The sequence below is a fragment of the Mandrillus leucophaeus genome, unplaced genomic scaffold (assembly GCF_000951045.1).
Source record: "Mandrillus leucophaeus isolate KB7577 unplaced genomic scaffold, Mleu.le_1.0 Scaffold840, whole genome shotgun sequence".
Taxonomy (NCBI): Eukaryota; Metazoa; Chordata; class Mammalia; order Primates; family Cercopithecidae; genus Mandrillus; species Mandrillus leucophaeus.
Window position 1 is genome coordinate 694,548 of NW_012109142.1, and position 15,057 is coordinate 709,604.

At 34.7% G+C, this 15,057-nt stretch overlaps 1 protein-coding gene across 1 annotated transcript in view; it reads right to left on the minus strand.

Moving 5' to 3' along the window:
* PKHD1L1 (polycystic kidney and hepatic disease 1 (autosomal recessive)-like 1) overlaps positions 1 to 15,057 on the minus strand; it is a 168,118-nt gene that overhangs the window by 115,039 nt on the left and 38,022 nt on the right. Inside the window, exons 17-23 of the mRNA XM_011968382.1 lie at positions 14,265 to 14,408; positions 12,481 to 12,638; positions 10,883 to 10,996; positions 8,447 to 8,596; positions 7,321 to 7,445; positions 2,664 to 2,827; positions 1,244 to 1,416 (exon numbers count right to left, since the gene is read on the minus strand). Coding sequence (XP_011823772.1) covers positions 1,244 to 1,416; positions 2,664 to 2,827; positions 7,321 to 7,445; positions 8,447 to 8,596; positions 10,883 to 10,996; positions 12,481 to 12,638; positions 14,265 to 14,408 — 1,028 coding nt within the window. The remainder of the gene's footprint in view (positions 1 to 1,243; positions 1,417 to 2,663; positions 2,828 to 7,320; positions 7,446 to 8,446; positions 8,597 to 10,882; positions 10,997 to 12,480; positions 12,639 to 14,264; positions 14,409 to 15,057) is intronic.

The following is a 15,057-nucleotide window of genomic DNA, read 5'->3' on the forward strand; positions in this document are numbered from 1 at the left end:
CACAAACACACACACACACACACACACACACACACTCCTGGAAAAATCTGAATAACGTCAGTGGATTTTATCAGGTCAATTTCCTGGTTATGATATTGTGCTATATTATACAAAAAGTTATCATTGGGGGAAAATTGGTAAAGGATATTAAAAATAGTTCTGTGTTATTTCTTACAAGTGCATGTGAATCTACAAGTATGTCAAAGTTAAAGTTCTTAAAACAATTTATTGATCTATACATTTAACATATGCACATATTATTATATGTACCTGTCACTTGAATTTTCTTAAAAGGCCACAAAAATCTAAGTCCCTTATTCTTCAATGTAACCTTTGATGAATACTTAAAGATAGAGGTTACAATTACCAATTAGTTTACTGAGAAATCTTGAAAAATGGGAGAATTTTGACACAGATGCTTTGAGACTACAAAGCCCTAAATTAGTTATTATATTTTCTAATAGAGCTAAGAGTAAAGCACTGGAAAGCTTAGATGCTAATCTTGAAGATATTAAGAGTAAATCATTGGTCCAGGATGGGATAAAGGCAACTGTTTTGGAGTTTTTATAATTTTTCAGTGATTTCAATCATAAAATTGTTTACTTTGCAAAAAGTTTTCTGCGAGGCTGTAATCCAATTACAATGGTTAATGATTATTTAATCTTTAATCTTGAGCTTATACTTGTTTTTGGTTTGTGGTAGGAAATTATATTAACTCATTGAATATTTTTATAGAAATTAAAATTTTAAATTTTTCATATTGTAATATTTAATATTATTTATTATAAATGTAAAGAATTGTTCAGGTCCTTCTGGAATTATGAAAAACCACTTCTTTCTTCCCTTGTATAAATTTTCATACAAGCAAAAATAAATGGTGTTTATAACAGAAAACAATTTAAAAGCATAATGCAGAATCTCAACTTTCCTTTCAATAATATCTGTTTAAGGAACTTTGTTGGAAGAGACCATAACTTCTTCTTTTAAGTCCACAGAGAAAACTCTACTTAAATCTGACTTTGTTTTTTAAGGATATTTTTTCCTGTTTTCCATTCCATTGACATATTTCTTAAAGAATTTTTTAAATACTTAAAGTCCATCTTCATGTTCCAAATCTTCATATAACCTTAGAATAGTTAGTTGTCTTTTCCTATTAAAAGATATTCCATCTGTATGTTGGCTATTTAAAAAAATTAAAAATAAAATTCACTACATAAAAAGTAATGCAAAATTCTAGGCTTACCTGCCCAAAGCTCACAGCCATCATGGGTATATTGTAACTGCAGTTGTATGAAGTCATGGTGACAGAATATTGGATTGTCATAGTTGGCCCATTTGTTTTGGTCCGATTCACCTGAAAGTGCTCTAAGAATATTCCTTTATTTGCTAATGCAGGAAGTCTTCTCTTGGGCATTTCTAAAGAATATAAATAAAAATATTAGGTTGGTGTAAATGTAATTGTGGTTTTTGCCATTTAAAAGTCAACCTAATAGAGAGGAGATAAAATTGTATTGCTTCTGTTGCTAAAAATAAAGTCATCAAATAATAACAATATTGTCATGACATAAAGTATTTAAAATCAAATATTAGAAAGAAGACCTGAAGGCAAGTAGTTTGTGAAGCTTTCTGAACTTTCAGTTTTATATTGTAAAGTTTATGTCTTTTGACATATGAACCCTATCAAATAAAAACCAAACATTTAAAAGCGACCAATCCCTGGGTTTCCTCCAGCCTTCTTTGGGTAGCTAGCTTTGTTCTGTTCTAGGTGGTGCTCACTAGGATGTGTGCTTCATGAGAGCAGGACAAGGACTGTCTTCTTCATTGCTGTTTTTTAGTACTTGATACAATACCTGACACATAGTAGGTGCTAAGTGAATATTGTTTAATGAACGACAACATTTATCCCAGCACAATCCATCTGTCTTATACATTTTCTACCAATCATAATGTAGGTCTGGTGACAGCAGATTCAAAAGGAGTGACAATAAAGTAGTAGCATTTACATTTTTAAAAAAAATCAGTTAACTCACCGCCTTGCACTTGAAAGAAATTCCAAAGAAAAGGATTCTAATGTTCCTCTCAAAAATGGGAAAGTCACTTTTAAGGTGACTGGAGTTAGGTTAATTTTTTAAAAGATGGTAGAGTTTAATTTTTATTATTATTGCATCTAACAAATGTCATGTCTATTAACATGACTAGAAACACAATGCTAACACCATTGAAATGAAGGTTTCATTTGTAGTATTATTAATTATCACTCTTAAGTCTGTGGAAAGTTTCAAGTCAATCTTAGTAGACAGATGTCAATCTCAATAGTTGCATTTTGGGAATAGATCTCTCTCGTGGTAGTTGGTTTCTCAAAAATAAAAAAAAGCAAAATGAAAATGTTTGACATAGTATATTTATCCATAAACAAAATCCTGGACTAGAAAGCAAATTCTTGCTATTGTGAGAAAGTTTTCATTAAGGATTCGTTTATCCTTGGAATAACCACCTTGCACTATTCATTACAAAATAAAATCATAATATTATTGAGATAAAAGAATGACTCACTAATATTTAGAGATTAATGTTTCTATCCATACTACAGAATATAAAATTAATTTCCTTGGTAAGATTTTACTATATTTAGATTACGGTAGAGATAAAATGATACAACATACCATCCAATGTTGAGATTGTAGCTGTTTGTCCAATGTACACTACATCCACATAGAAGGATTGTGATTCTGATGCTTTCTGTAAACTAATCCTTTGAAGAGAAACATTTGTCCCAGTGTACTTTGTTCTTATGAGATCCAGAATGTCTATGCAAGTGTAAGTCCAGCTGAAATATGGTTGATTAATTTGTTGTATAGATCAGTGGTAATGTTTAAGCAAATATACTTTAAAAAGCATTAAAATTTTATAGAGTAAAATATTTTTTTCCCCACAAGAAGACCATCAAGGGAGCTTTATTAGCGCAGACAAGCAGCCATAACAAGGCACAGCAGGCAGAAACTTACAGTGGCAGTAAAAGATTGAGCATTGTATACAAATATAGGCTTTCTTTTATTTGTAGCCTTGTCAGTAGCCATAGGAATGTAAAATAACATTGTGTAACAACAAGTAAGGAAACTAAGAAGCACAGGCATTGGTGTAGAGCACATTGACAAAACAAGACACAAGAATGGAGTCAACAATTTTAGTGAACAATACCAGGCATAGAACAGTAAGTTCCGTCCACTGCTAAGAAGCAAAACTGGAACTTGATAACACTTCCAGGAAAGTTCCCTGGAGTAGCACTGTTCATTGTTCTAAGTGCTAGACGGGTATTATTTGTAGATATAAATGGTTGCACAGTATCTTTTAAATGTAAAACTCAGATTCAGATTTTTCATTAAATCGTAACTGCATTGGAATCTCATAAATTACAGTTAAGCATTAAAGCTGTAAAAGTCTGTAACACGGATATAAATATTTCCATTCAAATAATTAAATATAGTTTAACAATAATCTTTCATCAGCTACCACTGTAGTTGTTACTGACTAGTTTGTTTGGGCACCTTATAGTCCCATTTTCTTCAGGGTTCATAAACTCATCATGGGATCCACCTCTAGCTCATCAAAGATTAGACTACACATATCAGTTTTAGAAAGTTGTATGCAGATGACATTAAGTTAAAGTGCTCTTTAAATTAAAAAAGTATTTAGGGCCTCAAAGTAGAATTGTACAACTAACGATACAATTCTAAAATTTTTAAAACCACAACTTAGAAAATTTGGCATACTGAACAGGACCTTTTATAAGGGAAAAGGAGACTGCAAATGATATCAAAACTGAACTGCACACTGTGCCTTTGTGATTAGATAATTCCATTTTTTTGAAGAGAAAGGCAGACTGTTTTTAGATTTTAAAACTTGATGTACAACAAACCACTTTTTGGAAGGTTGTAGAACAATTTTGGGAGGTGGGAAATGGCACTTTTAACACCAACAGTGTACTGAAAACAACAAATACTAATACATCTACTTGATCCAGGTGGACTGTCTGACCTATATTAAAGCAGATCTAGAAATATTTGTTAGAGGCTGGATGTGGTGGCTCATGCCTGTAATCCTAGCCCTTTGGGAGGCCAAGCTGGGTGGATCACGAGGTCAGGAGTTCGAGACCAACATGGTGAAACCCTGTCTCTAACTAAAAATACAAAAAATTAGCTAGGTGTGGTGGCACACGCCTGTAATCCCAGCTACTCAGGAGGTTGAGGCAGGAGAATTGCTTGAACCTGGAAGGTGGAGGTTGCAGTGAGCCAAGATCACACCATTGCACTCCAACCCTGGCAACAGAGGCAGGGCTGGCTCAAATCCTGGCATTGCATCTGCCTATGTTAGTGCCAACAAAGGATGTCCTCTTCTGAGTCAATAATTCCTCTCATGGATTGGAAGAATTAATATTGTTAAAATTAATATTGTTAAAATTAATATTGTTAATTATTATTAAAATCATATGGTTCTGTGCAAACATCATGTATAGCATGTATAGATTTCAGGCATTATTCTCTCTCTCTTCTTTGAAGTCCACTTCAAGTTCTATCAAACTTCAGTATCTAATGAACTTTATGTAAACAAGAATTTTTCTTTCTTTACATTCTATGGAAACATGTGTAGATATTATACTTGGGACAAGACATCAATCATCATCTTATTGATGCTTATTTCAAGAACCTAAGGAATATATGAAGCAGGGCTTTTGTGTTTCCTGAAGAATTTTTTGAAAATCTTAATGCCCTTATTAAAGTTTTTCCCTCTGACAAACACCTGTTGTACTATAGATTCCTACCTCATGATTAAAGAGATACTGACACCTGTAGTTAAGCTTGGTCTACAGATGCCATCACTTTATCCATTGATTGACCAGAGTATCTGAAGGGAATTAGGTTCATATGCTCAGGATCTGATGCCAGAGATACATACTTCAAATATTATGCTGATGTTTTATATTAAAAACGAAAGACTATGACTTCCTACACACACACACACACACACACACACACACACCCCTTTTTTCTTTTTTTTTTTTTTTCAAGACAAGGTCTCATTCTGTCACCCAGGCTGGAGGGCAGTGGCACAATCTTGGCTTACTGCAGCCTGGATCTCCCAGACTCCAGCAATCCTCCACTGCAGCCTCCTGAGTACCTGGGACCACAGGTGTGCACCACCACGTACAGCTAATTTTTGTATTTTTTGTAGAGATGGGGTTTTGCCATGTTGCCCAGCCCCCTCCTTTTTTTTTTTTAACATAAGGTCATTCCAGTTCCACAGGAAAGATAACACTGATATGCTCCCACCCACCTGCCTGGTCCCATCTTTGTCACTTTTCTGCCACTGTCCCAGTGAACACAACTGATTTCCTCCTGATAGAGTCTGGGGACCTAGCTTTGCTGGAGCACCTCCAGGTCTTCGCCCTGGCTGTCTCCCACTTTACACATCTTATCCTCTAAGATATAGTTTTTAAAACCTTTAACAAACAAGGTTTCCCTTCCAGTCCAACATATGTCAGCAATTTTTAGAGTACATGAATTTCTAAAGTTATGAATTGGGAACTGGTTGATGCATTTTGAAAATAGTGTTGGGGGCCAGGCATGGTGTCTCATGCCTGTAATCCCAGCACTTTGGGAGGCCTAGGCAGGAAGATTGCTTGAGCCTAGGAGTTCAAGACCAGCTGTGGCAACATGGCAAGATCCACTCTCTACAAAAACCAAAAATTAGCTGGGTGTGGTGGTGCACACCTGTAGTCCCAGCTACTTGAGAGGGAGGCTGGTGTGGGAGGATCACTTGAGTCCAGAAGATGAAGGCTGCAATGAGTTGTGATGGTCCCACAGTACTCCAGCCAGGGTGACAGAACCAGACCCTGCCTCAAAAAAAAAAAAAATAGTGTTAGGATTATGTAGAAAACAGGACAATTGAAATTGCAGATTTGAGGAGCAGCTTTTGCATCAAGAAACATTCCCCCATCAAGACTGCTGTTTCTTCCTATCTAACTACTCGACTCTCCATTAACATCTTGCCTGTTTTTATTTATTGTCTTTGTCTTATTTATGGTAAACATTTGGTTCTATTTCCAACTTTGGATGATTTTCTCACTCCCTCTGTCTGGGTGTCATGAGGAGACGCTGGTTCTCCCTCACACTTGTTCCACACATGGCAGTTCTGAGTTACAGAGTTCTATTCTATGATGGGAAGAAAAATAGTGCTCTTCATATCTTATTATAATAGAATAATGTTCTCCATATCTTATAAAATGATGGAAACTTACATGACATGTATTAAAGTATCATATAAACTCTATATAGACCCATATAAAATAAAGATTGTGATGTAGCTGTAACAGAAAAAAAGCAAATAAAAAAAGAAATCTTTTCAAGATATGGAGATCCTATTATGGTTATTTTTATGAGATAAATTTTATATGAAAATAAACTTCAAAAATTGTAGAGAGGAAATGTTCTATGTCTTCAGTGGAGTAATGGTTACATGGCCATATACACATGTTAAAACTCACTAAATTGTGCACTTAAAAAGAGTGAATTTTACTTTATGTACATTATACTTTAATAAACAACAACAATTTATGGGGAGTACTTTATAAAATAGAAAGCTGTGTGTCTCTGTGTATGTCTTCATTATTACTTCTATTGTAAATGAAATTTTTGCATGTACCATGTATGAAAATGCAGTCACAACTGACATAAATTTCAGAAGACATAAAAATTAATAAAACCCCCAAAATAATTATATAGAACTAAATTGTGTTTAAGGGCATGACAGTTGTAGTCATTAAATAGCTTTCTCTAGGTTCATTTTGTTTCTTCCTTTATGTTTCTCTATTTGCATTTCTATGTGTCTAATTTTTGGTATAGCAAGCATTATTTCAAAATATCTCTATTCCCTTTTTTTTCAGTGATCAAACTATAACAACTATATTGTGATAAGTCTGTCTCTACCTTCCAGCAACAACTAGGGACATTGTTAGATTTAGTAATATATAATTTAAATTCTAAAGTTTACCATTGTTTTGTCTTTTTATGGTTATGGGTGATTATGACATGACCAGTTGTTATTTTCATAATCTATAGATTTCTTTAAAACACGACTATTTCTGTTGGATGTTCATGTGTAGAATAGGAAAACTACAGTTACATCCATTGTGCATGTGATTTGCCATCATCTCCCCAAACAGACCAAAACAAAAACGTAAAACCCCAAGAAATGGATTTGTCTTATCTTTGTAGTGTATATACCATGGTATAACTTAATTTTCAAATTCATAGCGTAACTTACTTGTTTCCATGAGCAAAGTCGTATGTAAATTGTATATCGGTGTTTCTAGTAATCTTGCTATTGTCTTGGTACTGGAATTTTAGACCAATATAATTTGCCAGGAATCCTTTGTATGCTAAACATAACTACATAAAAATATGAAAATCATTGGTAACAATATGTTACCATTACATTGTTTTGTAACAATTCAAATAAATTCAAAGTCAATAAATATTTATTGGGCATTTTCTACATAAAATGTACCAGAACACAGAGAAAGAAATGATTAATTTCAGCCAGTTAGCTGCGGAAGAATTGGAAAAGATTTTATAGACAAAGTGATGTTGAGGTGACCTTACAATTAATAATAATTATCTATTATTTTTAGGCATAGTGTCCTTTAAAACTGCAAACAATTCACTCTCTGTGGAGATGAGTTATGTACTAACTCTAAGCTACTCAGCAAATTTAAAAGTCCAATGCACATAGGAAAGAAGAGAGGTAAACATCCAGGCAAATTAAATGGGATGTAAATATCGTTGAACATTTAGAGATAGAGATCAGTGTCACTGTAAAATAGTAATTAAATACCAATTTTAATGATCCCCAAGTCCTTAAGCATGCCAAATATATTAAGAACTTTGAATTTTAGGATAGATGCCACAATTTGAGAATTTTAAAATAAGAGAAAGGGTGAATCTATGATTAACAGTGTCAAATGCCCTCATTAAAACTGCCATCTCCTGTGCTCCTAATTTGGTTTCACTTCTCTCTGACCGGATACCCAAGATCACCCTACGATGGCTAGCCATTTTTCTTTCTTCTCAATTAATGAATAAAAATGAAGAAGCTTATACATTTTTAATTATTTTGGTATTTAAACTTGTGTGCAAATAATTTTTTCTGAATTAAAAGAGAAATATAATACATGATATGTGGTGCTATAAACATATATATATAGTATACATTTATTATTTTGAAAATCCTCAGAAGAAACCACAAGCACCCAGAATTTACACTACAGTGCCTGTTACAATATGACATACTATTCATATGGCAAGCATTTTTGTTTGTCTTAAAATTTCATGAAATTTTATTACCAAGGTATGTTCCAGATTCAATTAGCATATCATTTTGTTGAGCTTACCTGATTATAAGGAAACAATAAAATGTCCCCATATGGTCGTCTGTTTGGTTTAACATCTGCTGAGTCAAAAAGGACAGCTGGGTTTTTCAGGGAATAACGACCACAGTAAGCATCAGTTTCAGCTGTCTTCTGCCCTCTGTTAATATGTTCCTACCGAAACAATAATATTTCAAATGAAAACATGATTTATTGTTCTGGTTTTCCCCCAATGTATGCACCCACACCATTCAAGGTTTAACCCAGATACCATTGTTTCCCCGATTACTTTAACTTGAGATGTTTTCTTCCTTGTCTGAAATCTAAAGTTCTCATTTGGATCCATAATTATATAATCCCTTATACCAGTATTTGACTAGTTCCCAAGTTCGACTTTTTTCCTTACATTATGAGCTCTTTACGGGTATTTATTCATTCTTTCCATGAGTGTTTATGCAGTGTTTACTGTGTGTCAGGTTTCTGCTTGTTTGTGTGTTTGCTATTTAATCTTTAGGATTCAAGTGGTGAAGAACCCCATCCCTGTAAATAGAGACCATCCGTCTAAGACAAAGAAGCCAATGATGATCAAACTAAGGCTCAAGGGAGGCATCTAACTCACATAAAAGCATCAAGAAAGATGATCAGGGGAAGTGACAATGAGTTAAGTCTTTAAAGATAAATAGCAGTTGTTGGAATGGAAAAAAAGGTGTCAAAGGCACTGTGCAAATGGTAAAAAGAAAGTAGGGGCTTCAGAGACAGGCCAAAATTGTACAAAAAAGCAGAGGCGTGAGAGAGCATGGTGCTGGGAACGCAAACTGTTAAGGTTAGATGCAGCATGGAAATGCACGTGAGGGTAATGATGAGAGATGAAGTAGGTAAGGAGTAAAAGGTAAATTACAGGTGCCATCCTCATGGCTGCTAGTACTACATTCAAAATAGAACATAAATACACATATGTTTATTAAACGAAGCTAAAAAGGTCATCTATTAAATGGAAAGATTTTATCTCACTAATCTGCTCATGAAAAGTATCATGAGAGATATTTTTAAGGATTTATATTTATATCCAGGGTATTGATCTGAATTAAATAACTGGAGTATACATTTTTTATTCTTACAGTTTTCACTTGGAAATAGCAAATAGCTGACTTCCTGAAGACTTGAAAATAAGAATTAGAAAGCACATATTCAATTTTCTTCCTTTACTCTATATTAAAGAAAATATCTCATTCAGAAGGAAATAATGACTGGGCCGTGTACTAATTAACCAGAGTGTTATGTCAAAAAGCAAGAGAAGCAATTATATAAAACTACATAATACATAAAAACATATAATGCCCCACCATATATTATAATCTCTGAAGTCAATGAGAAGAAAGGATATACTGTGCATCCATGTTAAGAAAACATAAACCAAGGCTGGGCACGGTGGCTCATGCCTGCAATCCCAGCACTTTGGGAGGCCGAGGCGGCTGGATCACGGAGTCAAGAGGTCAAGACCATCCTGGCCAACATGGTGAAAACCCATCTCTACTAAAAATACAAAAATTAACCAGGCGTGGTGGCAGGTGCTTGTAGTCCCAGCTACTTGGAAGACTGAGGAAGGAGAACTGCTTGAACTCGGGAGGCAGACGTTGCAGTGAGCCGAGATTGCACCAACACACTCCAACCTGGTGATAGAGTGAGACTCAATCTCAAAAAAAAAAAAAAAAAAAAAAAAGACAGAAAAGAAAAAGAAAACACAAGCAAAATGACATGATTTGGATCTGTGTCCCCACCAAATTGCATGTTGAAGTGTAATCCCCAAAGCTTGAGGTGGGGTCTGTTTGTAGTTGACTTGACCATGGGTGTGGATTTCTCATGAATGGCTTAGCACCATCCCATCTGTGCTGTTCTCATGACACTGAGTGAGTTCTCACAAGGTCTGGTTGTTTAAAAGTGTGTGGCACCGCCCCACTCTTTTCTCTTGCCTTTGACCAAGCCAATTCACGTGCCTGTTCCCCCTTTACCTTCACCATGATTGAGAGTTTCCCAAGGCCTTCCAAGAAGCTGAGCAGATGCCAGCATCATGCTTCCTATACAGTCTACAGAACTGTGAGCCAATTAAATCTCTTTTCTTTCTAAATTACCCAGTCTTAGGTATTTCTTTATAGCAATGCAACAATGGCCTAATACACAAAATAAACAAAAACACTACAAATCTTACCTTTGCTCAGCTTTCCTACTTTCTAGTAAGAAAATTCATGAGTAGTAAAAATTTTTTGACAAACGAATCATAGAAGGCACTACCAATAGCACCTACCAACAGCCCTTACAATAAATGTATAACAAAGTCATTTTTGCAATTTGATTGTGAATGACTAAGTTATTAATGCTACTTCAAAAAAGAAATTATAAAATTTCAAACCATTATATAAATTATCATTTGGTTAGTTTCACAGTTTATTAAATATTTCCTACCAGATTAAAATCAGTTTCATAGTCTCTGAAGTATTTCACAACAAATCCTTCTTCAAAATTTGCAATTTGTGGTGGACACTTACTGCTAACCATTTCTTCCACTGCTCCCTGAAACTAAATTAACAATATAAACATTAGTAACTTCTTTTCATGAAAAGTTAGAACACTAGTAATCCTACTCCTGATTCTACTAATTAGTTCTAATAGAACATTTTCGTAATTCCCATACTTTAGTCATGATTATGAGTTAACTTTCTAAATAATTTTAAGAGTGATAATTTTAGTGGCCAATGAGTTTTCAAAACTTTTATTCTAGAATAACAATAGTTACATAGAATTGGCTAATATTAGCCATACTTAGTTATTACATAAGGCAGACATATTTGTTTAGTAGCTTTTTAAAGAGAGCAATGAAGCAAACCTAAATTAATTAGTACCCAATTAGATAGATTCCAAATAAATAATTTTTCCAACTAACTCAAAAGTAACTGGGAAAAAAAAAAAAAAGATACACTCCAATAGATTCTGGCCAACATGGTGGAACCCTGTCTCTTTTAAAAATACAAAAATTAGCTGGGCATGGTGGCGCACGCCTGTAGTCCCAGCTACTCAGGAGGCTGAGGCAGGAGAATCACTTGAACCTGGGAGGCGGAGGGTTGCAGTGAGTGGAGATCACACCACTGCATTCCAGCCTGGTGACAAAGCGAGATTCTGTCTCAAAAAAGATTAGATGCAAATGCTGTAAGCTTGTATTTATAATTATTCAAAAATAATAAATTATTGAAGATTATGCAGAAATTAGCACATATTCACAAGTCTCCTATAATTTCCAGATCAATTTCTCCAGCAAAGCACAGAAATAATTGTCACTTAGAATTAAGGGCTTGAGACAATATATACTCTTTAATCTGCAAACAAATGTTAACTTAAATTCATTGTCCAGATAAGTTGTCAAAATGTTGTAACTCACAAGCATTCTTTCTTTTTGAACAGCTGCCCCCTATAGAGGTACATTAGACCCTGTTGGCACAGACCTAAAAACTCCCCTTTCCTTCTCTTGTCTTTGGAATATTTCCTCCCTTCTCTCCTCACTATGGGTAGGCTCCAACCTATCACGCCAAATAGAAGAATGTATTACTCCTCCTTAAAGTGTTCTTTATAAAAGGTTGACATTTAAATGGTGTTCTGTTTCATAAAATAATAGGATATTTAACCAACACTTTATAGCTAAGCTTTTATTGCACTACATCTCTCAAGGAATTTCTGATTTTGCAGGATAATAAATTGGGTTTTGAGTGAAGAACAATGCCCGTGTGGTTAGAGGGACTCAGAGCTTCTACACATAGGCAGGGCAAGGGTTTGGAACCTTTGATATATGCCTTGTTTGGAAAAAGGGGTGGCTGCACTAGGTTGACTCTTAGTCTCCTTTCAGATAAAAGTGTTCACAGTATATAAATTATGGTGAGTCGATCAGGGGATAAATAGTTTGCAGTGATTTTTTTCAAGTAATATCTCTTTCTCATTTGTCTACAAATGGCCCATGAATGATGTGAGAGGGTGCAGGGAAAATGCGTGGTAGAAACATTCCCACAGCATACTTCAGCCTCTGATGACCATGGAGTGAGTGGCTTAGAAGCGATCCCATCCCAATTCAGTGTGAATGTCTCCAAGTTGGGTTTTCCTTTGGTTTGTTCTGTAATATCCAGTGTGACGTTATTCCCTTCAACTACTTCATAACCAAGCAGATCAAAATCTCCTGAAATTAAGTGCCAAACAGAATTTGTAGAAGTTAACTAATAAAATGCCTATATATAAAACTACAAATACATATTTTTATATATATATATATATATATATATATATATTAAATAGACACTCAAATGTAGCCAAATTGGTTTCATTTGGTGCTCCACTATCACAAAAGAAGGAAGAATGGGGACGATGTAGATCCTTAAATTTGAGCAGATTTATCCATAGCATAAATGGCAAAACAGACAAAGTGCTATATATTTAAGGCACTGTTTCTATGCAAAAGGAAGTATTGTAAGATAAACAGACTGATGTATTAGGACCGTGAGATAAAGATCAATGGGCAGTAGGATATTCCAAAAATTCTTTTAGTTTTGTGCTAGTACCATTATTTTAGTGCAAATGCTCAGCTGAAATACTGCTGTTTTCTTTAGACATGAATAGGGCACGAAGATGAATTCCAGGAAACAATCTCTGACCTGTGAGGTTTGTTCATACCATGCCACTTAGTATGATAATCATTGACTTTGCCACTTCGAGAGGAATAAGGCCTGTCCTCAAATGTCTCTGTTCTTTGAAAGGATGCTCTACCAGTGGAATCTCACTGATCTTTTTGACCCTTTTTGTTGGGGAAAGTCTTAAAATCTGCCCAGTTAGGATTTGGGTACCATATTTCTTAAGGTGTCTGCTGAAGTCTTAAAATTTCTCTCTGATATATAAAAATACATCAGAAAGGATATTCATATGTTTATTCATAAGTATTTTGACAATCTAACTTTCGTACACTTTTTAAAACTTAAATTCATGTAAAATCAAATTCTTTATCCTCCACTCAACAATCAAATAAACTAAACAATTTCATAAAATGAGACACAAATATTGAAGTAACATTTTACTTACATGAATTGAAAAATAATGATTACCCAAAGAAAAGTAAACACACACACACACATAAACACACATTCAGGGACCCACTTTCTGGGCTAAATATACCAAATAGCCAAGTTAGTTGTGAAGTCTGACTTGAAGGCAGAATGTCTGTGTCAATATTTCCAAAAGTGTTTTGCGTAAAACAGTAACAGGAAGTTAATAGCTACTACTTGAAAAAAAAGATGGAGAGAAAAAATAAGTTTGCATTAAACACAGGTGAATTGACTTTTTTCTTTTTCCTTTTTTTTTTTTTTTTAATACTGCAGGACTCCTCAGGGATTTTAATATTCCAACGAGCTCTGCCAGTCTTGAAGGAAGACCCATGGTATACAGTGTCTCCCATGTGAATTTGACCACAAAATCCTTTCAGTAGGCAAGATTTGATCAGATGAGTGTCTCCTGGACAATATTGGTTTGCCTAAATTTTATTTTCAGAAAGAATATTTTCACTAGTTTTTACTAATTTATAAAGTAGGCTATTATATGGAAAATGCATTTGTAGTATGTATAGTGCATTTCTCATGCATTGGAGTTGTACATTCCTTGAAATACAACTAAAATTTAAATTACCATAGAAAAAAATAACCATTTAATTTCTGCTGACATTAAACTAAGTCTTTTTCTCTGTCATCTTATAGAACTTTTAGAGTGGCACAGGATATACATTTGTTTCCTACAAGTGCAAAATTAAATACAAGCTTACCTCTAGTTGATATGAATGTTACCGTGTAGATATTGCTCTGGAGATTCTGTGTTCTTGTTACTTGAACTGTGTCTGGTTTTATAGACCAGAGGTCATTCAAGGCTGATTGCAGTATGAATTCAGAAGCATCAGCAGGTAGGAAGACTTTGGATTGGATTAAAACAAACAAACAAACAAACAGAAAAGTTGAAATCTGAGCTACCGCAGCCAACACTGATGTCTTGTATTTACATTTTTAAAGCACCTACACTCTGTACCATGTAAGTTATCACTTAGAGAAATTGTATTTTGAAATTGATTCAAGTTCAGTAATATTGAGTATTTAATTTGTGATCTCTTTGAGGACAGGGCTGATATTTTATTGTTCTAATATTCCCACAGTAATAATCATTGGATTTGGCAAAGAATAAACAATCATCAATATTTACTGGTTAAAAAAATTAACATTAAGAGTGAAAGTTATATTTTAGGATTTGTTATAAAATATAAAAATGCGGCCGGGCTCAGTGACTCACACCTGTAATCCCAACACTTTGGGAGGCCAAGGCAGGCGAATCACAAGGTCAGGAGATCAAGACCATCCTGGCTAACTCGGTGAAATCCCGTCTCTACTAAAAATGCAAAAAATTAGCCGGACGTTGTGGTTGGTGCCTGTAGTCCCAGCTACTCGGGAGGCTGAGGCAGGAGAATGGCGTGGACCCGGGAGGCGGAGCTTGCAGTGAGCCCAGATCGCGCCACTGCACTCCAGCCTGGGCGACAGAGCAAGACTCTGTCTCAAAAAAAAAAAAAAAAA